The sequence below is a fragment of the Neurospora tetraspora genome (genome assembly GCF_033439725.1).
Source record: "Neurospora tetraspora strain CBS 560.94 chromosome Unknown B0H65scaffold_3, whole genome shotgun sequence".
NCBI classification, from domain to species: Eukaryota; Fungi; Ascomycota; class Sordariomycetes; order Sordariales; family Sordariaceae; genus Neurospora; species Neurospora tetraspora.
Window position 1 is genome coordinate 3,528,505 of NW_026944385.1, and position 22,127 is coordinate 3,550,631.

The 22,127-nt window shown below is 49.6% G+C and overlaps 6 protein-coding genes across 6 annotated transcripts; 3 read left to right on the top strand and 3 right to left on the bottom strand.

Annotated features, from left to right (window-relative positions):
* Positions 1-1,161: 1,161 nt before the first annotated feature.
* On the top strand, positions 1,162-3,610 carry B0H65DRAFT_169309 (glycoside hydrolase superfamily). Its single transcript, XM_062821345.1, has 3 exons — positions 1,162-1,659; positions 1,718-2,551; positions 2,633-3,610. Exons 1-3 carry the CDS (start codon positions 1,443-1,445, stop codon positions 3,184-3,186), a joined length of 1,605 nt encoding a protein of 534 aa, XP_062683296.1. The 5' UTR covers positions 1,162-1,442; the 3' UTR covers positions 3,187-3,610.
* Positions 3,611-5,628: 2,018 nt separating this feature from the next.
* On the top strand, positions 5,629-6,386 carry B0H65DRAFT_169424 (uncharacterized protein). Its single transcript, XM_062821346.1, has 2 exons — positions 5,629-5,654; positions 5,797-6,386. Exon 2 carries the CDS (start codon positions 5,962-5,964, stop codon positions 6,277-6,279), a length of 318 nt encoding a protein of 105 aa, XP_062683297.1. The 5' UTR covers positions 5,629-5,654; positions 5,797-5,961; the 3' UTR covers positions 6,280-6,386.
* Positions 6,387-6,493: 107 nt separating this feature from the next.
* On the bottom strand, positions 6,494-7,690 carry B0H65DRAFT_422390 (uncharacterized protein; the record flags this gene model as incomplete). The annotated part of the gene is made up of 3 exons (XM_062824400.1): positions 6,494-7,070; positions 7,145-7,427; positions 7,489-7,690. 3 exons carry the CDS (start codon positions 7,688-7,690, stop codon positions 6,494-6,496), a joined length of 1,062 nt encoding a protein of 353 aa, XP_062683298.1.
* Positions 7,691-10,203: 2,513 nt separating this feature from the next.
* B0H65DRAFT_571912 (cytochrome P450) lies at positions 10,204-12,439 on the bottom strand (the record flags this gene model as incomplete). The annotated part of the gene is made up of 5 exons (XM_062830493.1): positions 12,047-12,439; positions 11,122-11,979; positions 10,709-11,023; positions 10,458-10,624; positions 10,204-10,369 (listed from the first exon to the last, which is right to left on the bottom strand). Exons 1-5 carry the CDS (start codon positions 12,122-12,124, stop codon positions 10,204-10,206), a joined length of 1,584 nt encoding a protein of 527 aa, XP_062683299.1. The 5' UTR covers positions 12,125-12,439.
* A 1,832-nt stretch (positions 12,440-14,271) lies between these two features.
* B0H65DRAFT_169498 (glycoside hydrolase) lies at positions 14,272-16,312 on the bottom strand. Its single transcript, XM_062821347.1, has 3 exons — positions 15,897-16,312; positions 15,336-15,837; positions 14,272-15,279 (listed from the first exon to the last, which is right to left on the bottom strand). Exons 1-3 carry the CDS (start codon positions 16,006-16,008, stop codon positions 14,457-14,459), a joined length of 1,437 nt encoding a protein of 478 aa, XP_062683300.1. The 5' UTR covers positions 16,009-16,312; the 3' UTR covers positions 14,272-14,456.
* A 968-nt stretch (positions 16,313-17,280) lies between these two features.
* Positions 17,281-19,344, top strand: B0H65DRAFT_571926 (FAD-linked oxidase-like protein; the record flags this gene model as incomplete). Its single annotated transcript, XM_062830494.1, is given in 3 exon segments — positions 17,281-18,031; positions 18,120-19,188; positions 19,201-19,344. 3 exon segments carry the CDS (start codon positions 17,616-17,618, stop codon positions 19,342-19,344), a joined length of 1,629 nt encoding a protein of 542 aa, XP_062683301.1. The 5' UTR covers positions 17,281-17,615.
* Between the last annotated feature and the right edge of the window lie 2,783 nt (positions 19,345-22,127).

A 22,127-nucleotide genomic window follows, 5' to 3' on the forward strand; every position in this document is an offset into this window, starting at 1 on the left:
TGCATCTTGACATCCATCATGGCATCAAACATTCCAACTGGAAGTGCACAATGGCAGGACAATGCCATTCTTACATAGCTTACACATGTACAGATCCCGTCCCGCTTGATGCCGATGCGATAAGGTAGAGGTACGTTACGTTACATAAGGTACCTTACCTTACGCACACTGTGTTACAAAGTGACACTGTGGTCAGCGAAATGCTCGGATAACTTTGTTCCTGCATTTGGGTCATGCAAGCTGGGTAATGACAGTCCCTGTCAACTTTTTCCTTTCCGTCTTACCACCCTCCACCACGGTCACCACCTCATCTCACCGACTCTTTTGCCATAAACAACGGCTGCAGCCTGCGACAATTCGACAAAGCACTTGAAGAGAAAAAGGGACCTGCTGAAAGGGAAAGTGGGTTCGGTTCATTTATGGAAACCCACGAGGTTGAATTGCACATGAATTTGACAGTGGGTGCCGCGTCAATAAAAGAATTAAAGCAATACCGGCGACCCCTGCTGGCCTTGCCCCGAAGTGGCCTGTTCATTTCTTTTCTGGTCTTGGTTGCTCCATGATCCTCCCTCGGCTCGCCCCTTTTCGCCCACTGTTATTCCCTGAGTCCCTGTTGCTGCCCTCTCGTCCAGCCCTGATGGCCCCCCCTCAGCTAACCCTCAACCAACCCTCACCCGTCCGTCTCCCTGTCCGTTCTGAAATGAGACTTTTTGGGATCTTCTTGGGATCTTCTTGTTCGACACATGAGACGCTTTTAGACTGCCCCCAAAAGGGTAACCCCTTCTTCCCCCCCTGGCTGGCCTTTCTCCACGATCTGGCCGTTGTCTTGCCGTCCTTCTGCCGTCGTCCGTGGAAAACGATGTCGAGGCTGTAGCGGCTGGAGTCTTCCCAGCAGATCTCAGCGGCATTAGGTTGGTGGGCTTCTTTGGGTCTCGTGGTTCGCTGGCCGACTAGCATCCCCAAGCAGGGCCGTCCATCCCTTCCGAGGTAAAAGAGGCACTGCCGGCCAATCGTAGCCTTTCCTGGCCTGGTACCGTCCTTGTAACTCCTCGTACTTGGACGACCTCCCCCCTAAACTCTAGCCATCCCCCGTCCACTCCGTCCTCTCTCTCTACAACCAAAATCCCGTCCTTCCGGTGTCATTTTGTAGTATATCGCGAATTGAATCCCTTATTCTTTTCCGCCCACGCTCTTTTTATCGGTCTTTCCACCCTCGGTTTGCCCGTAGACACTCGCTTTTGTTTACTCCCCTTTGCGCCATCCCTCCCCTCGTTTTACGGACGGTGTCGAAAGAACGGAGAAACAGCCACTCTTTGAGAAGGAAGAAGGAAAGAAAGGGACGAGAAAGAGTCATTCGTTGAGACCAGAAAAAAACCTGCTATTCACCTCAACGACAACGACAACGACGACAAAAACAACATCCATCAGAAACACACACCAAGATGCGGTCATCTCTTTTGACAGGCGCCATTGCGGCGGCCTTGAGCTTTTCCGGTTATGCTGCCGCCGCCGACGCTGAGGCGTGGAAGTCCCGATCCATCTACCAGGTCATGATCGACCGTTTCGCCCGCGACGACGGTGGTTCGGTCGACTGCAAGCTGTACGAGTTTTGCGGCGGTACTTGGAAGGGCCTCCTCAACAAGTTGGATTACATCCAAGGTAAGTTTGTGTCTCATGCCCGTTTTTGTGAGCCCAGCAGCCGACAGAATACGTACAGGTATGGGCTTCGATGCCATTCAGATCAGCCCCGTCATCAAGAACGAGGACAAGGACACCGCCGTTGGCCAGCCCTACCACGGTTACTGGTCGCAGGATCTCACCCAGGTCAACCCCAAGTTCGGTACCGAGCAGGACCTCAAGAACCTCGTTGACGAGATGCACAAGCGTGACATGTTCCTCATGGTCGACGTTGTCGTGAACCACATGGCGCAGGAGTTCGACAACATTGTACCCCCCAAGGTCGACTACTCCTTGTTCAACCCGTTCAACGACAAAAAGTACTTCCACCCGTACTGCAACGTTACCGAGTGGGACAACGCCACCAACTACCAGGACTGCTGGCTCTATCCCTATGGCATCGCCCTCGCCGATCTCAAGACCGAGTCCCCCGATGTTGTCAGCCTTTTCACCAAGTGGATCAAGAATCTCGTCTCGACCTATTCCATCGACGGTCTTCGTATCGATGCCGCCAAGCACGTCAACGATGCCTTCCTGCCCGCGTTCGTCGAGGCTTCCGGCGTCTTCGCTCTCGGTGAGGTTTTGACCGGCGTTACTGCGGACATGTGCCGCTACCAGAACAAGACCAAGAGCCTCCTCCCCGGCATGCCCAACTACCTCGACTACTACCCCTTGAACGCGGCCTTCAACGGCGGTGACTTTACCACCCTCGGCCAGATCCGCTCCCAGGCCCAAGACCAATGCAACGACACTCTTGCCCTCGGTACTTTCATTGAGAACCACGATATGCCCCGCTTTGCCAGCCAGAACGACGATATGGCCCTCGCCAAGAACGCCATGACCTACGTTATCATGAACGACGGTATCCCTACTGGTAAGACACCTTAGTTTTCACACATTTGTTCCGGCTTTTCTGCGCATCATGAGATGACTAATCTGACACACATCACAACAGTCTACCAAGGTCAGGAGCAGCACTTCAAGGGCGGCGCGACCCCCGACAACCGCGAGCCCCTCTGGACCTCCAACTACAACACCTCGGCGCCCCTCTACCAACTCGCCCAGATTCTCAACAAGGTCCGCAAGAACGCCATCAAGGTGTCGCCCGACTACGTCAAGCAGACGTCCAACGTCCTGATCGCCGACGTCAACCACTTCTGCCAGTCCAAGGGCCCCGCCGAGAACTCGGTCGTGTTCTGCGTCACCAACAAGTCCTCCAAGGGCGACAGCTACGAGCTGCCCGTCCCCGGCGGCTTCCGCGACTCGGACCAGGTCGTCGAGGTCCTCAGCTGCGCCACCACCACCGCCGACGGCCTCGGCCAGATCACCGCCTTCATGGGCGCCGGCGAGCCCAAGGTCTGGGTCAAGCAGTCTGCTCTTGAGGGCACCGACATCTGCCCCAAGACCACCGTCGCCGGCCCCATCAAGGAGAACGGCGCTGTCTCCAAGGGCGCCGCCACCGGTGTCCTGATGGCTGCCGTTCTCGGAACTGCTAGCTTGCTCCTCTAAATTTTCTAACCAAATTTTAGAGGAGACGAAACAAAGAAAAGCAAAAAAAGAAAACAAACAAGCTGTAGTCATCTTGGGAGCTGAGAGGAAGCAGGTGGAAAGATACCCAAACGCACACTTGACGGTTTGAAAGTCGCATTAGAAGAAATGGCAAATGTTGTTGTTGAAAGCAATGAGAGTCAGTGAAGGCCACGCAAGCAACGCCGTGTACATACAACAAGGCTGGTCGGTCGCACACCATCAATCGTATGTCCGTCGGGTGTCAATATTTTTTCTGGATAACGGCGTAATGGCTGCTTGATTATATAATTCCCAACCGCATAGTATATATACGTATTACAATTTTTATTCTACCTTTTTTTTCGCCTCCACACCCTTTAGTTCCAATAAATTACCTTGATATTCCCTCAAGGTCGGATGCTCGAGGCCTAAAATCGCTTGAACCTCGCGTGACCGTCGTGAGACTTTCATCAGACTTTGATTCGACTGCAGTTTACCTCTATGAACCCTTTACTCAAATCTCCTTAATATCGTGTTCTGGCGAAATTTTTCATCATCAGAGTTAGTCCGCCGTGTCCACTGCATCACGTCATGTCATGTCGTTAGGTACCCGTGGCTTTTCTTCTTCTATTCTTCTAGAAGAAGGTTAATCCAGCCCTTTTGTTTCAGAGTTTCATCAGTTTCAGTTCACAACAACGATGTTCCCGGACATGACTCGGAACAGTCCCTCTGAACGAAACCTCTGGACCTCTGAACCTTCTGGTGATTTTGCCGGATCACGTGTGACAAAACTCAACCTGTTGAATAAAATAGATACCTACGTAAATGGTAGACATATTGACACACGCGAAGTCGGAAGCCTCTGGGGTCAAGTGTCTCAGTCTCAGTTTGGGAAACTTAAACAAGAGAGAGAGTAAGGTAGCCTTCACTTTGCAAAGCAGGGAGACAAGGCTGTCTTGTCTTGTCTTGTCTTGTCTTGTCTTGTCTTGTCTTGGGTGCCTTGTCTTGTCCTGTCTTTTCTTTCCTGGTTTCCCCCATCTCATATATTACGGTTAAACCTAGAGGTTTAGTTCAACCCTATGTCTAATTGCTCAAGCCAACTGAATCCGGCAGAAATATCTTCAGCTCTGAGGTTCAGTCTTCCTATCACTACCTAGAAATAGGAAGAGTACCACTTCGTTTCTGAACGAGGAGATTTCCTGGTGGCTATTGTGACACAACACCATCCATCCATGGCTCGGCTGAGGTTGAAATAAGCTCATAAGCTGACGTTGGGATGAAATCGGCCGACGGGAATGTGTTATTTTGGTCCGAACTCTCTCTCACCTTCCGTCTCACCTCCCGTCGTACCATTATTCATCTGCAAAGAATTGTAACCTCCACTGATTCCCACCTATCTTTAAGATCGGAACGATCTCTCAACGTGGGTGCCCAGCAATGGGTCAAAAGAATATCAATCTATGCCAGGAAGAAAAAAACATCCATATCAATGGGGAAAATGATAGTAATGAATGTCAATTTGACACGCCGAAGAAGCGCATCAGCTGGCAACTTTGCAAACGGTTTCGTTTTCACACAACGAAAATGATGACCACCGCCGTCCTTGACAAACATAGGAGAACGAGTTCAATTGTCGTTAGGTACTTATCTCGTTATATCGTGACGACCTTATGTTGTCATTGTTGTTATTATCGCCGAACGCTGAGCTCTCTAACCTGTCAAATCTGCTTCGTTCGTAGTCTTTGCTGGCGATATGTTGCCCATCGAGGAATGCTGAATTGCCGTCCAGACAGACCGCGACAATCGTGTTTATACGATGCTCGAGGTTGCCAACTTCGCCGATATTACTTGACTTTGTCAGGTGCTGAAGCTGAGGCGGTGTTCTTGCTGTCGTCGTCCAAAGTTCGCTGCATTAATAACTTGATTGGCCCCCTCTACCTAAGATGGTAGCGATATCTTGGATGATATTCGTCGAAGGCACTCCAAGCATTTTTGGTCCTGATACTTTGGGGGATGATCTTGCCTTTCAGCCACCTTCCCCTCCCGTGGGATGTGATCAGGCACAGCAGGCTGAATGAAAGAGCAAGTCAGAGTGCTTGTACGTAGAAGTGGAAGGCCCATGTATTCAATCGCACTTGCCATTTGCATTCGGTGATGTGATAAAAGACAAGCTGGGGAAAACCGAGAGAGAAGACCAGCATCAAGCAAGGGGCAGCTTATCAATGTACGACCATTCATTGGTCCGGAGCCAGAAGCTAGCTCCACATTCCCCACGGTCCCCTGATTGTGGAGTAGTTTATCCGGGTACGTCATGGGAAACATCATGGACGATCTTCTTAGCCTCCTCTTACAGGCGATGAAGCCAGCTGCCTCCTCTTCTTGACCACTATCACCGCTCTTGCGCCTCGGACTTTCTCGCCAACAAAGGAAAGGAATCTCAGTTGTTTGTGCGGTTCCCGTCGGGTAAGGTAAGTACGCAGTCGAGGTCACCTGGTCGCTATTTCACTCTATCGTATCCCACTAACAACGGGCCTAGGTACTTGGATCTTTGTCCCAACAAACGAAACCTCTCCTCCACAGCATCAAAGAACAGTCAACTCAACCAACAAGTCTCCAGATACCATCGCACACCAGCCCATTTCTCCAATAAACAAAACACCAACATCACAATGACTGGCGCCACCACGAACCCCCAGGTCTGCCCCGTCGTCCACAACAAACTCGACCCTCCCCGCCCTCAACAGCCGCATCGTCAACGAGCCCAAGTCCAAGAAGATGGACGATGAGGTCTGCCCTGGAACCAAGTACTGGCGCCGGTTCCGCGCATGGGTGCAACAGGCCCTAGGCCAACGATATGTTCGCCTCTATCGGCAAGTCTTCCATGACATGGTGGTCTGCTTGAGCGACCAGCAACTCGTGACCGGGATCGCTTTCCTGGCTGAGGCTATACTTCGAATGTATACCGAACAGGATCCAATCACAGTCTATCACTTCGATATCATCAACTATCTTGCTAGGTTCAGCTGCAACACTCACTTGCTATCGATGCAAATCATGCGATTCATTGAGACTAAACGAACGAATCGACGGTGAGGGACTGGCCACCGACATTCGGGCGACAGTCACAGAGTCAAGCTGGACGATATAAACGTCAACATGGTTAAAAGTCCCTTAAGAACGCATTTCATATTCGTCTATCTCGTACTACATCATCAAACCACGGACTATCGGAGCCATGGTCATAAATTATCATGATCGTCATGGAATCTGTGACCAGATCTGTCACATCCCCGCCACCCATCCTCCTCTAGGAGCTGCACCCACCAAGACGCACACTCCCAGCATAGATCTCATAACTATCAGCATTCGCCGACGCCTGCGTAGCCGAGAGCTTCTTCGCAGCCGCCTGGCCGTACGCATAGTCATCCGTGCCGTACAGGTGCGTCATCTCGTGCAGGATGCTGCCAGCCATGTCATAGTCGTCGTCGGCGCAGGTACTGGCGAACTCGGGGAAGCCCCAGAAGCCGTTGTTGGGGCAGGGGACGATGGTGTTGGCGCTGGGGACGGTGTACAGCAGGGCGCTGCCGTCGGAGCAGTCGCCGTAGGTGTCGGTGCAGGAGATGGCGGGCGAGGTGGTCTGGACGTTCTTGACGTCGTTGTAGATGGAGCGCACCTTGGACTCCTGGGAGGTGGCCCGGAACCAGGTGGTGAAGTAGTCCGCCGCCGAGCCGGCGGCCGTGTAGGCGGCGCCGGCCATGGAGATGGCGTCGGAGACGCTGGTCTTGAGGGAGTTGGTCTGCGCGGTGGAGCAGGAGTGGTAGGTGACGGAGCGCCTGGCGATGCGAGAGGGGGGTGCTCCTGCTAGGCGCTTGGAGATGTGGTCACTTTTGGGGGGTGGGAATATGTTAGCCGGGGACGGGGCTTCATGAGTGACTGACAGGCGGGTGGGTGGGCTTACTCGGCGGCTTTGCTCTGGTCGGGCGTGATGGTGTAGGAGTCCGAGCTGGCCTCGCAGAAGGAGAGGTCCTTGAGCGAGTTGGGCGCGGTCGTTCCCGTGACGTATTTGAAACCCTGGAGGGCGGAGATCTTGGCGCTCTTGACGCCGGAGAGCCTGTAGGTCCTGGCGGCGTTGACGGAGGCCGTGACGGACTCGCCGGGCTGGAGGGTCTGGAACATGTCGGGAGAGACGCCGGTACGCTTGTAGTTGACGTAGGCGCCCTCGAAGGGAAGTGCCTTGCCGGCTTATGGAGATGTCAGCCATGATGCGTTGGGACAATGCTAAGGAAGGGGGGCTTTGCTTACAGGCATCAGTCACGAGGAGATCCTTGGTAGCGTGTTCACTGAGCACCGTGTTGCCCTTGAAGACTGTGATGGGCTCGGCTCCGGTGTTGGTGACGGAGACTTGGGCGACGTGGTGGTCTGCGCCAACAATCTGGACAGAGAGTGGGCAAGCAGCCATGGCTACGCCGGCCAGAGTGGCAACGGTGAGGACGTTGGAGATCATGGTGATGTGTGTCGAGACTGAGATTGAGTTGAAATTGTCTGGATAGCCTGTCTAGTTCTAAGGGAAGAGGTTATAGGGGGGAGTACAGGAGTATAAATAAGTGTCCTACGGGGCACGACAAACTCGACCATCCCTCCTTCCCACCCAGATATCGATCTCTCCCAGCCCGGCCAAACATACCCTATTGTAGGAGCTTCGACCGATTACTACTACCGCTAATTCTCAGTCGATGTGGTTTTGCTCAAACAGGTATAGGGCCGGGACCATCTGGCAGAAGCAAAGCCTAACAAGGGGTTCAACCAATCTGTTACCGAGTTGATGCGGGTCACAGTCGATCGCACGCTTGCCAACGTGGTCAGTTGGTTCCTCGGAACACTTCAGTAACAGACATTGGTGGGATTGTCGGTATGACCTGCATCCCCGTGTTAGGATTTGCTAGTTCGGACCTTAGCGCAGGTTGAGTAAAACCACATCGAGTGAAAAAAAGCGGTATAACCTCCACAAGCATCCCCAAATATCCTAGCCCGAGGGTCTCAAGCGCTTAGACGACGCTTCGGCCTGCCCCGCCCTTAACAGCCGCATCGTCAACGAGCCCAAGTCACAGTCAGGGGTAGCATCAACCTTCTCAATTAGGACTAGCTGGCACGTCCTGCTTATCAATAATCTGTTCTGTCGAAAGACACCTTCTGTTCTGTCGAAAGACACCTTGCTCTCTTGACAGATCTACAAGATGTGGTCACTATGCGACGCTATATAGTAGCACGCTAAAACATCATGCCAGGGTAGCCAAGGAGCCATGGAGGTGCCAGTGGTGGAAATGCTAAAGTGCCATGCTATTCACAGTCAGGGGTAGCATCAACCTTCTCAATTAGGACTAGCTGGCACGTCCTGCTTATCAACCGAGGGCGCGCCGGAGGATGCCGAATGCCCCGTTTGACGATGATCGTATGTAAGATCCTCATCCGATATGTTCTACTAGACGATTTAAGGAAGTTAATAACACCAAGGCCAAGATCGTACACCACAAGGGAATAGTTCACGGACACCCGGATTTGAAGAATGTCAGCGAGGGTGCCGTCTTTCCGGTTGCGGGGAAGCACAAGAGTGAACTGGCCGGTATTGGTGCTTTAGATTATGGGTAGTGAGGGAAACGGTTACCACGGCGTCTATGCTAGGGGATTAAGACTGGGGGATAACATCGTAATGACTATTGGTATTGGATCAATCAGTGGGTTCACACAAGTTGCTTGGCAATGGGTTTCCGTGGTGGTGTCTTCTTTGAGCCTCGTCCTGCGGGCGTGTTGATGCTGATTAGTGCTTGTCATAACATAAGAACCGAAACAGGATACCGACGACAAAGACGGTGCCTGGCCCGTTGGACGTTGCTTGGTCGCTGGACGCCATGAGGACAGGTCTACAACCGATACAATATTACAGATACACGTCTTGACTGTTACCACCGATCTCCCCACCGCTTCATCCTCACGGCCAGGTACTGATCAGTTTCTAGTCCGCAATCGGTAGCTGGGTAGTCCCAAACTGGTCCCTGGGTAGTCCCCCCCACTTTTTAGGGTGTGTAGCCAATCTCTAGCTCCCAACTACGCCCGTCAATTTTATATCGCCAACTAAGTATATTCGCGCGCGCCCTCTGACTTAAAGCTATCGCTATCTCCGTCATTATCGCTACTCGTTACCGCCCGCTAATTAGACGGTCAGTTTTAAAAACCTAACGAATATCGCTATTACTATTAATAGGATCGTTGTTATGTCGTTTACAGCTTCCTTATAATTTGCTACAATGTTTTCGCTTCTTAGTCTATTAATCCTTAGATAGATCATAGACTTACTCTCCCTTATTTAGTTTGTTGAGAAGCGTATTCTACTTTACCCAATTCTTTATTAAAATAGTAGTAATAAGTAGTGATATCAACGCCAACTCTAATAATATTAATAATATTAATAGCTTTAAAGTTTTTGCGCGGTACGACATATAGATGGTTGCGCGCCCAAAAAAAAGTGAGGGGGACTACCCAGGGACCAGTTTGGGACTACCCAGCTACCGATTTCGTTTCTAGTTACGTTCGAATATTTACGGTCTGGATGCTGTGGCCACTCACACCAACCAGCTAGACAGTAAGCGTCAATCAACCTAATCAAGTTGTGGAGTGTTTGTGGGTAGAACTCTCAGGGAGAAGCTTGGCAAGTGAACAAAGAACATTGTCACATCGGCGATGTCTTCATGCTGAAGGGCAATTTGCGCACGAACAATATACATGACGGAATCTATTGCCCTAAAGAAAGAGGCATTGCATTAATATCGACCCTCTTGATCCCTTTCATCCAAAACACTTCTTTTCCTCTCCTAGCGTCCACGTCAGTTGAACAAAACATGAGTGAGACCATCGCTGACGTTCCGAATCAGGGCCAGTTTCCCAGTCGCACTCATATCAGTCAACCATCCGGTCTGTTCCATTACTTTGAAACCCTCAAGGTACCGTATGACTGCCTTAAAGCTATGCACCGTTCCTCTCCACCGGAGTCAAACAGACCGGAAGCGCGGGTTTATCCCAAAAGGTAAAGATCTGTTGATCCAACCAGTCCTTGCCAGGGTTTGCGAGCTGCATGTCGAAGTTGTAAACGACTTTGGCAAGGATGAGCCTCATCTCCGCGATTGCGAGGCTGTGATAGAGGAGGGTAATTTGTCAGCCAAAGAACAAGGAGGAGGAGAATAAAGATGCCGAAACACCAAAGGAAATTCTTCACTCACTTCCGACCAAGACAGTTCCTAGGTCCAACATTAAAGGGTTGTACCGCATCCAGCCTGTCGTTGGCAAACCGGGGATCATGCATCCAACGCTCGGGGTGGAATTCGAAAGCTTCGAGGAAATGCTGCTCGTTGTGGTTTGTGGCCCATTGCCATACAGCAACAACGGTCTTTGTCGACGGAAAAGCAAGAATGGTCAGCTCAAGAACGCCATAACAAAAAGCTCTTCTTGAAGGAAGTGGAAAGGAACTTACACCCTCTGGAACGAATGTGCCCGCAACCTTTGCACCGCCCTTGGGAACAACTCGGGGCATGCCGATGGGCACAGGCGGATAGAGACGCATGGCCTCGTTTATGCAAGCCAGCATGTATTCGAGACTGCCCACCGACGAAAGGGTGATTTCTTCTTCCGATTTGAAGGTCGAGCGAACTTCCTCAATCAGCTTCTTCATTGCCTCGGGATGCTTAAGCAGCAAATATGTTGCTCCAGACAAGAGCGTTGCAGTTGTTTCCGAACCGGCGATGATCAAGAGACTTGCGTTGGCTGCGAGTCGTTCCATGTCCATGCCCTAGTCACTTGTCAGCATCAATCACCAAATCCCCCTTGTTTTCCCTTTTTCTTCTTACAACCAGACACCAGACAACCAAAGAAAAGAGGTAGACTCACCCACTCCTCCCTCTTCTGCAACAACCCCTCCAAAAAGTCCGGTCTCTCCTTTGTCAGATTCACCCTCCTCTGCAGCTTATCCATGGTCCTTTTCCGATGGAACCGTCTGGCCTTGTTGCTCAATTTCTCAATGATGGGATGCACCACGTCCTCCAAGCCCAAAACCCTGATGGCCAACAAGATGCTGCCGAACCGCACGCTCTTTCCGATCGCGTCCACCCAGGGGTCGTACTCGGCCTTCTCCAGACATCCAAATGGCTCGCCAAAGGCCAGGTCGCCGATGACGTCGAAGGTGGTCCAGTTGTACCAGCTGACCATGTCGAGGGGTACCGGTTGTTGTTTCTTCTGCTCCGTTTCCTTTTCCGACGACACTCCATCATCCTTCTTCTCCTCCTTGCCAAAACAATGGCCCCTCAACCCGCTAATCAAAGCATTCACATACCCCCCGATAATCCCCTCCTGCGCCCTCATGCTGCGCTCACTGAACCCATGCGCCATCAACTTTCTCAGCACGCCATGATTCTCTCTCGTCTCGCTTAGGATACTCGGCGGGATGCCCTTGGTCCGATAAAACAGATTCGGCTTGGCGAACTCTTCCTGTCCCGGGGAGCGATGGCCGTAAATGTCCTTCCAGGCTTGCGGGTCGGCGAAGGAGAGGGAGTTGGGCGAGATGCGGACCACGGGCCCGTAACGCGCGTGGAAGTCGAGGACGGAGTAGGGGAGCTTGCCGGTTACTTGGCGGTAGAGGTACGGAAACAAGGAGGCGCGGTGGAGGAGGGGGCCCGGGAAGGAGGCGAGGGGGTGGAGGTACAGGTTGTAGATGGCGGAGAGGAGGATGGAGGATACGACGAGGGTGGTCTAGGGAAAGACGTTAGTTAGGTTGTTGGACGAGACGGATGAGTTGAGGATAGGTAGTAGTACTTACGCCGATGAGGACAATCCCCGTGAGACTGGTGGGACTGGGTAGTACCTCCAGTGGGAGGAGGTGTAAGAGATCCATCATCTCTGTGAACTGCGGCGCTTTGTAAACAGAGGTGAGTGTTCAAGGACGACTGGTGTCTGGTAGTTCCAGGTCTCTAGATGGGGTTATCCCAGAGTTATATATATACCCACTGGGTATGTCAACCCCTCGATTGGATATACACAACTCTAGCGTTCTAGAATAGCGCGGAAGTTCGAGTCCCCTAATCGGCCACTTTTTCATAACTTGTTCATGGTTCCTGTTTCATAACGGCAGTGAAGGATTAAATTGAGTTCGGGAATGACAAGAGCCGTTGCGTGTTGTGCATAAAAACCCCACCACTACGAAGTATACGCGGCCAGGTTAAAGTCGTTCGGTCAATGTGAAGTGCCACTGGTCGTTCGTCCACTTGCCTACAGAACTCGATCGGAGATTCGGAACCCACCCTCACTCATACACTAGTGTTAGTCTATGATGCCCTGCCATTCATACACCATGTTACCTTGCCGAATTCCCGTTGAGACACTGAACTCTTTCGCTACCTATCCCACCTGTCCAAACACCGGCCGGTGGGTTCGGGAATGGGAACAGCCGTTGTGCATAAGTCGAAGCATAAACTACTGCATATGTTGCCGGTGGCCGTTGAACAAATACGGTAGCGTGGTGATCGACAGTGGATTAGACATAAGTCGGCTCCGCTTTGCCATGAGCCACGACACAGGTCGGTTCCAGTTCGCTTGGGGTCTTCAGTTATGAGGCGGTCAAGGTGATCAATAGCACCTGCCGGTATGCCTCCTATCTAAGAGGTAGCCGCGAACAAATAAAGAACATAAACGGGGAACTTAAGGTGCAGTCGTGTCGATTCTCGAATCATCCCAGGAAACAAAATAAGTAGAGGTAGGGGCAGCAACCACCTTGGCACCTTCCATTATTGCAATGTAAAAAGACGTTGCAACAAAGCGGCCTCTTCTTAGTCCCTGGCCTTCGACTTGGGCGATATCGCTAGGTCCCTTCGCGGGATACAACAAGTGTCGGTAACCGGATTTTTGCTGTTTCCAAGTTGAGGTCGGCATTGAGGGGTATGTTGCTATGTTAACTGCGATGTAACGAAACGGATAAGTACCGAGCGATCTAATATTGCCATCGCGCGCTACGCATAATCGGATCGAACGATCTGGCTCTTTTCATGATTCGTATCTGTAGCTTTTGTGCGTGGTTTATGAACGGAACCGCCGAATGCACAATAGAAGGTTCGACTCGGGAATTGGAAGGGCCGTTTGCCGATCAATGCATAAAACTTGCACAACACTACGGAATTTTGCGTACCCGTGAATATAGGGCGAGCGGACTACAAGTAGGGCGACTGTGTAATCGTCTAAGGCGACTGTGTGGAGCAGGCTGTCTGCTGCAAAACCTCCAAGTCTTGGCATCAAGCCAATTGTCAAAAACATCACCCAAAGTCATCATCTTGAACTACGACATTGAGAGCTCAAAACAACCTCTTTCTCAACGCCAAATTCACATTTCACACGCGAGGGCCTCTCACCGGCCCCTGCACCCCCGAGAACTTACCCTAACACCTAACCCTAACACTAATCTAGGTTGTCGGAGGTGACTTACACCTGTGCCTAGTGCATATCCCACACAGTCGCCTTAGATGATTACACAGTCGCCCTAGTCAGCCCGATATAGGGTGGCTTTCTGACGGGACCCATCCCCACTCTCCTACCGTCCGCTTTGGGGATAGGTAGGTGAAAAAGGCACCCTCATCCATCTCCACGGGTATGTTGGTGGCCGTTGAACATGTGAAATGAGGACGTACGATTTTATTTTTTTGATACAATCCCCTCAATATCAAGTCGTCATGCTCCTCTGTGGGAAGAGCGGGAAGAAATCGCTGCTGCGTCTCATCATTTTGGCGTAAGCACTGACACAGTGGTCGCGACAAAACGACAATGTTCATGCCGTGGATACCTTCGCCGCAGGCCCAGGTCTCGACGTTGACACGGCCGTTCGGGTTCCATTGTTGAATGGGTGACCACTTGGTGATGCTTAAAGACTTGGCTTGGCCAGCGCTAGCAAAGTAAGCTTATTTTGACCGTTAATGCCAAGGACAAAGGAAAGACGACACAGAAGCTTCAATCCCATCTCGTCATCCTCCTCTCAACCCGTGACAGCGTAATGTCACATATATGGTGCTGGTATCAAAAAAGTTCTTCATATACAAGAAGACGAACCCCCTCGACATAACGCCAGCCCAAGATCTACCCGTCTCTTAGACAAGAACCCAAAAGATGTAAGTGTACAAAATCATGAATATAACTGCAGATACACCCCCCCTCAAATCTCCATCCTCGTTCATCAAATCATCACCTCAATCCCCCAAATTCATAAACACCCAAATCGCAATCCCTCCCGCCAGCAACAATATCGTGCAAATAGCCGCACCCGCCTTATCCGCCGTAGTAATCGGCGTCGCCGGCTCGACAGCACGCCTACTTCCCTGTCCCGCATTCGGATCTCCCTTACTGATACCACCCGTCTTATTCGTCACCGGCGCATCGGCTTCATCAATAAGCAGACTCGACACAGCCGCGAGAACATCCATAGCCTCTCCCGCACCGGTAGTCTTGTCCACGGCGGGATCGACAAAGACACCTTCGGACCAGTAGAACCCGCACACTCGCCCCGTGGCTCCGCCGGTGCACTGCTTTGCTGCCGCTTCCGCTGAGGTTTTGAGGATGGGGAGGATGGTATCCCGCATAAAGGGCGCCACCTGCGTAACCACCGACATCCAGCGGTGCACGTACCCCTTGAAAGATAACATGTCGGGCGTGCAGGCGCCGTGGCGGGACTCGCAGGCGATTTCGAAGGCGACGCCTTTGGGGAAGAAATCGCGGAAAAGACCATCGGTGAGATTCTGGACGCGGGTTTTCCAGATGTCTTGCTGGGCGGCGTCGCCGTCCGTGAAGTTGTACATGAAGGCGGCGCCCTGGGCGAGGATGGCGGCGCTGTAGCTGAACTGCGCCTTGTTGATGTCCGTGCAGTTTTGCTCGATGTGCCCGCCATCGTAGACTTTCCAGGACGCGTGGTCGATGTAGTTGACGTCCCAGATCCATTGGAATTGCTTGGTGGCCCAGGTGGCGTAGGTTTCGTTGTGGGTGTAGCGGGCGAGACGGGCGCCCATGTTGAAGAAGCTAGGGGGTTTGGTTAGCTGGGCAGCTCGGAAATTTGTTGTGGCACGTATACTTACATGGCGTTTGCGATGGTATTCTTGTAGTCGTAGCCATTGTTTGTGGGAGGGATCTGCCATCTCAAACCACCGTTACAAGTATCGTCGTGGCGGTCAGGCGCGGCCTGGGTGGCCCAGACGGCCTGAGCAAGGGCAAGCCATTGGGGCTGGTCAGCGGGCGGGTTGGGAAACTTGGTCTCGGCGGCGAGCATGGCGGTCATGCCCCAAAATCCTTGGTCGTCGTTGCCAAGCGAGGCCGTGAAGTTCAAGGGTTGAAAGTCGCGATTATCGCCGACTTGGTGAAGAATACCCTGGGTGATGACATCGTTATAGGTGGTGTCGCCGGTCAAGTGCCAGTAGTCAACCATGGTGCCCATCAGGGCGCCGCCTTCCCACCAGTAATAGTCGCCCTTGCCGTCGGAGGGCGGACCGGGCAGAATACCTGGGATTTCGCCCGACTGGTTGCCGTTGTAAAATTTCATCATATCGAACGCTAGAGTTTTTGCGGAGGCACGGATGTTATCTGAAAGGGGGTGTTAGTTGCGTCTGCAATAGGTTGAAGTGCTCAAGTGGCCGCAGTACCTGGGGTATCGACTGCGTAGCCTTGGGCATTTGCTGCCGGCAGCAAACAAGCTGCGGCGGCAAAGAGAGCTGTGAGCCATGTCGCTCCTCTTGGCGATGATATTGTCGTCATGATTAATTAGTAGTGGTCGGTCCGCCGCTCAGCTCGATATCTGATGTCGCCAAGATATTCCGAGTTCTAGTATGTCAGGAGTATATGCAATATACACAATGCGAAATCCAAGAGACTGTAAGGAAAAAAGGACACGATGAGCCCAAATGAAATATGGTTTAACGAAGGACTGGTATTAGACCGACGTGATGGGGGTCTAGAACTACAAAGAACGACGACGCCCTATGGTGTGCGGAATAAAAATAAAAAGTGAAGAAAAGAACAAGAAGAGAATCTGGAGACGGTTAGGTTTCAGCTGGAGACATTGAAATCGGGAGAGTGGGTACCACACACGATGACGCGGCAGAATGGAAGGGGTTCTCGGTTGCCATCGATTGAAGGCCTGCCCTTGTCCTTCTTGTAGAACCTTGGTGGCCTGAGTGCTTTCCACGCGATAAGATAGCTGAAGCCGGCGAGCGGGAGTGGGCAGTGCAATGCGTGTGACGAGTCGAGTGGCACGAGTGGGAATTAATCTCAGCTTGTTCCCATCACGGCATTGCTCCGTTGGTTGTGGTGAAATTCAGGTACGCGATTCAGTGGATCGGCAGTCGCGGATGGGCTTACTGGCTCTCAAGTGTTGTGGATTTTCAGCCGATCGCCTTGCGTATCACGGTGGGCACGGCCGGGTGATATTGTCCATTCGATGCATCTCTTGAAGTTGCGGAGATGAGACTGGAAAGGGTCGTCCCAATCTTCATTCAATTTATCCATGCATGACATGCGCACCACTCCGCATCTTGGCCGTAACGGTGCCGTCGCAAGCTGTAACGCTAGGCCCTTTCTAGGCCCTTTTGTTAAGGCCTGCGCCAAGAGTGCCATGTCGCACCAAGTATGAACCCTGATCGCCCTTCCATTGCAATCTTCAGAACCTCAAAGTCCTCGGGGCGCAGTCCATTTCATGGCATTCACATATGAACAACAACTTCTTATCCTCAAGTCATGATTGAAAAGGCCATAGAGTCTTCGGTTGACTTGTTGATTACTGTATGCTCGTTACGCTTGAGCGCTGCCCCTTGCATACAAGTGTTGGGGCATGTGCCCCACTCTAACCTCCTGTCTTCTTTCCGTCAAACGGATATCTTTGACTCCCGTCACAACGGCATCGAAGCGAAGGAGCGACTGGTAGAAGCGCAAGGTACAAGTTGACTTCCCAGGCGTGGCCAATTCTTATGCGAACGATCCTCTCCAACTTTGTTCTTGCAGCTGTCTTGGTTTTTTAATACTGGACCTTCCATGTTTTTTAATACTGGACCTTCCATTCTCGCTTCAGTTCGCTTCTTCTCCTGCCGGCCACACTATCTCGACATGAGACTATATAATTATGTCCTGATGGCGACGGTCCTCAGCCATGCGACATGTCTACCAACTGTTTGAGGATGCCCACATGTACAAGCCTTCTTGGCGACGTTGGCGAGTACAACCCCGGATTTCGATCCCCGCCCTAAGCGGTCATGTGGAACCGCCGACGACGCCAACACGGCCCCGCTTCCCCCGCCCCGACGGCTTCTCCATGACTTCCGCTTCCGCAGTCCGAGAGACCATCTCTCCATTCCGTGTTTTACCCAAAGATGGCGACACGTCAAGTGCTTGGCTTTCCGCGAGCACGGCTCACTCTCATTCCCCATTCCCGAAACCTGATTCCCCCAGTACAGCGTCAACATCGGCCAGCCTTTGCTCCCCAGGCATATCAGTCGACTCGATGGGCATCACAGCAACCTACGGATATTCACCAGAGGGCTGGACGGGAAAAGTACAGGAATCCGCTACGCCTGATTTCCAGACAAGGCTGGATCATCATTGCGTTATCGGCCATAGTCATTATTGTCTTGAAGGACTCGAAGAAGGAAGAGCTTTCACTGGTAAAGCCGACCTACGCAAGCCACAAAGAAATGCTTGAAGCTGCAAAAGAGATTGCTCAGATACTGGGACAAGACGCCGTCACCTACGATACCCATGTTCTCGAACACCACGGCCATTCGGACTGGTCGACATCCAACTCACCCGGGCGTGCCGTTGCCCGTCGTCTACCCACGCACGACTGACCACGTATCTGCTATCGCCCGGATATGCAGTGCTCGCAATGTCCCCATGGTCCCCTTTGGCGCAGGTTCTAGCGTCGAGGGCAACTTCTCCCAGCCATATTCCGGCATCTGCATCGACTTCACCTACATGGACAAGGTCGTCGCCTTCCACCCAGATGACATGGATGTGGTCGTTCAGGCTGGCGTTAACTGGGTTGATCTCAACAACCAGATCGCCCATACAGGGCTCTTCGTGCCTTTGGATCCCTCACCCACTGCAACAGTTGGTGGAATGGTCTCAACCAATTGTTCCGGCACCAACGCCATGCGCTACGGGACTATGAAAGACTGGGTGCTCAACCTGACCGTTGTCCTCCCGGATGGCCGCATTATCAAGACTCGTCGGCGTCCTCGCAAGACCTCGGCTGGCTACAACCTGACTTCTCTGTTTGTCGGCGCCGAAGGTACTCTGGGAATGGTAACCGAGGTCACCCTGAAGCTCGCTCCCATCCCCAAGGAAACCAGCGTCGCCGTTGTTGCTTTCCCCACCATCCACTCTGCCGCAGCCGCCGCTTCCAAATTGATTCGCTCCGGGATCCAGCTTGCTGCCTTGGAGCTCATGGATGACGAGCAGATGAAATTGCTCAACACCCACGGAAGCGACGCAGTTCGCAAGCGTGTATGGGACGAGAAACCTACCTTGTTCCTCAAGTTTAGCGGGACCACCAAGGACGCCATCAAGAGCGATGTGTCCCGCGTAGCCGAGATCGTCAAACCCTTGACAGACAGCAAGTTCCACTTTGCCAAGACGAAGCAGGATGAGCTGGACCTCTGGTCCGCGCGCAAGGAAGCCCTTTTCACCATGGTAAACACTCGGCCCAAGGGCACCGAGATTTGGTCTACGGACGTGGCCGTGCCCATTTCACGGCTGGCGGAAATCATCGAGATCTCGAAGCGGGAGTGCGGATCTCTGGGCTTGTTTGCGAGCGTGATTGGCCATGTGGGTGATGGGAACTTTCACGTCTCCATGATGTATGACCCTACAAATTTGCAGCAGAAGCAGGCTGTCGCCAAGTGCGTCAAAAACATGATGACACGGGCACTGGAGATGGAGGGTACCGTAAGCGGGGAGCATGCGATTGGTATTGGGAAGAAGGAGTGCTTGGTGGACGAGCTCGGAGAGGAGACGATTGGGCTTATGAGGCAGCTCAAGGCTTCGGTTGATCCCAAATGGGTCATGAATCCGGGAAAGGTGTTTGACTGGATGGGGTATTAGGAGAGGCAACCGGCATTGGTTCAAGACTTAACTCTGAGGTTAATGGAGGACTGGAGGAGAAAGAAGGTGGCAGCGGCTCAGACAAACTACATGTGGTGTTTTCTGGAACATCCGGCCACTCATCGGTTTAACTTCTTTCGATTCGGCTCGACACACAACACTTGACAGTTCAGCCTCGGACGGTATTCACCCCGTCTTATATGGAGCGATGCTGAAGTTAAATGGTAGTTATTCGCAGCTGGGATGCCAAGCCGCTACCATCCTACTCAACAGGTGACAAGTGGTAGGCGGAGGCTAACAAAAGTTGCATGACAGCTTGTAAGACTTGGCATGAGCCAATAGCGTAGGATATCGTCCACCGACAAGTGAGATTGTCATCAAGCCTCCTCAGCCATACGGAAAGGTCGGAGATCGGACGTGCTTCACGTTGACCAAGCATGCTAATTTTGACAATGCAGCTACCAAGCTTCTCTTAGATTTACTGGTGATTGATTGATTCTATATATTCTGTATGACTGACTCGAGCGCTCTGGTATGGGGGGTTTTGGGGGTAACCTATATTTGCTAAAACCTATTAAATCAGGTGGCTAGGACTCTAGCATCTAGCCTACATCTAGCTAGAATATTACCTTAGAATCTAATATACCCCCTTACTTATAGACTTCTTTTTCCTCTTTAAAGTTAAAAGTAAAGCTATTTATATATTACTCTCGTCATTTTATATTTCTAGACCTAATATTTCATCTAAATTATTGAAATCTACCTCTCCTAGTACCAGATTATCTCCTCCGCTATCTTCCCGCAATAATACTTTAATTATCCCTAATAATTCCCTAAATGTCCTATATTTTAAAATACCTAATACTTTTATTAGTTTATCTATTAGTATTAACTTTATCTCCAAATATTCGATATTAAGAATCTTTGTTACATGACGACTGGTCGGCTGGGCTAGAGCATACTGGGACCAGAGCATGCTGGATTCAGCATGTCTTGGCCCCGACACAGCTCTGGGTAGTATTAGATAGTTAGTAATGGATTCGTCTCTATTGAAACGGATTCCTCTCTTATTTAATTAATTATTATTTATAATTAAAAGTATTTACTTAGTAAAACTATTTATTGATTTAAATTCTAAGTTATAATTAATTGTAGTTCTTTAAATAGAATCTGTTACGTCTATTGTAATAATTTCCGCTATGTATTAATCCCTTTAATAAATCCGTTACTACTAGATTCTTCTTTCCTAGAAGAATCCGTTAATTGACGATTTTATTAATAGGTAGAATAGTAATTACGAGTTTAGCTCTCCCTAGTTTGTAGTAAGTGGTTTTCTATAATTTAAAATCGAATAAGATTTTTTATTTTTATTATTACTTCGTAAATACTTTTATTGTCAGGTCGCTAGGGACCTGTTAGGCGTTAGACCTGTGCTAGTACTGAGGAGCGCTGATGTCCGTATAGTATAGCGCCGTAGTATGGTGTCGGAACGGATCGGAGCTATCGCGGATTTAGTTACTATAGGATAGAGTTTACAACAATATAAATAGCCGGTCGAATTCGCCTCTAAAATTATTGGGGTTAATTATTAATATATTTTTAATCTTCTCTTTACTCTAATATCCTTTATATATTTGCGCTGTCCGTAAATATTTAAAATTCTTTTTTTTACGATCTTAATACATTAATAGCTCTTCTTGCGGGAGTTGAGCTATTATTAATAGGATATAAATATATAGTGGATGATTTATTTTTCAGATTGTTAAAGAAACCCTTCCCTCTATTTCCGGTACGTAAGAATTATTTATTACTCCTTTTATTATAATTAACGATATCCTTTAGTAATAGCTTTTCCTTTTATCCTAATATTATTAATTAATTATTAAAGAAGTAGACGACGATAATTCGGATATCGATTATTCTTTTACCCTCTTGTATGTTTTGTGTAATCCTTTCTACTATTTAGAGAATAATATTATAGTATAGAAGTAAAAACTTTTTAAATTCCGCATAACGGTTATTAAATTACTTTTGGTTTACTTTTTATTTTATATATTTCTTTATAATTAGAATAATTTCGTCGATTTATTAGAATAAAATTAATTTAATAATTATTTTCGTATTCCTTTCGGATTCTATTATTAAGATTATCTTTTTTATAATCAAACGTACCTCTTAACCCCCTCTATTCCTGTTATTATTCCCTAAATTATAATACTTTCTATTCTTATATTTACTTAGCCCACGTAATTTGCTATTTTATTTAAATAATATCCTAAGTTTAATATTTTTAAATTTATTAGCGAAAATTACTCCTAATTATATAATTTTATTTTTAATATCGACGATTATTATTTTCAATACCTTTAGATACCCTTTTTTTTACTATTAACTATATCGAAAGTAATTCTAAGAATATATAAATTAAGTATATTATAGCCTTTAAGAAGAAAATTAATTATAACCCTATTTATAATATTCTTATTAGAAAACTTTATATATTTTATGACCGTTTTTATACTAAAGAATTTAATTTATCCTACGAATAATTAAAATATTTACGCGTCCTATAATAAATAAATCGTTTACGTCCCTATTTATATAGCGGTATTTTATTAGTAAGCGGTATTAATATATTAATTAAGGCAGTAATATATATAGAATAATTAAAGAATTTAGAAACTTTAGAATTAATAATATAATATTAATACTTTTAAATATCGTATTCTTATTTATTTTTTCCCTTTTTTCTTCTTACTCTTACTTTTACTTCTATTCTTATA

Bases quoted from the DNA above. Each gene is read 5' to 3' on its own strand.
- B0H65DRAFT_169309 (XM_062821345.1), top strand. From the start codon at position 1,443: ATGCGGTCATCTCTTTTGACAGGCGCCATTGCGGCGGCCTTGAGCTTT. The intron at 1,660-1,717 runs GTAAGTTTGTGT...GAATACGTACAG, and splicing joins CAAGTTGGATTACATCCAAG to GTATGGGCTTCGATGCCATT. The intron at 2,552-2,632 runs GTAAGACACCTT...ACATCACAACAG, and splicing joins GAACGACGGTATCCCTACTG to TCTACCAAGGTCAGGAGCAG.
- B0H65DRAFT_169424 (XM_062821346.1), top strand. From the start codon at position 5,962: ATGGACGATGAGGTCTGCCCTGGAACCAAGTACTGGCGCCGGTTCCGC.
- B0H65DRAFT_169498 (XM_062821347.1), bottom strand. From the start codon at position 16,008: ATGACGACAATATCATCGCCAAGAGGAGCGACATGGCTCACAGCTCTC. The intron at 15,838-15,896 runs GTACTGCGGCCA...ACCCCCTTTCAG, and splicing joins CTACGCAGTCGATACCCCAG to ATAACATCCGTGCCTCCGCA. The intron at 15,280-15,335 runs GTAAGTATACGT...CAAACCCCCTAG, and splicing joins AATACCATCGCAAACGCCAT to CTTCTTCAACATGGGCGCCC.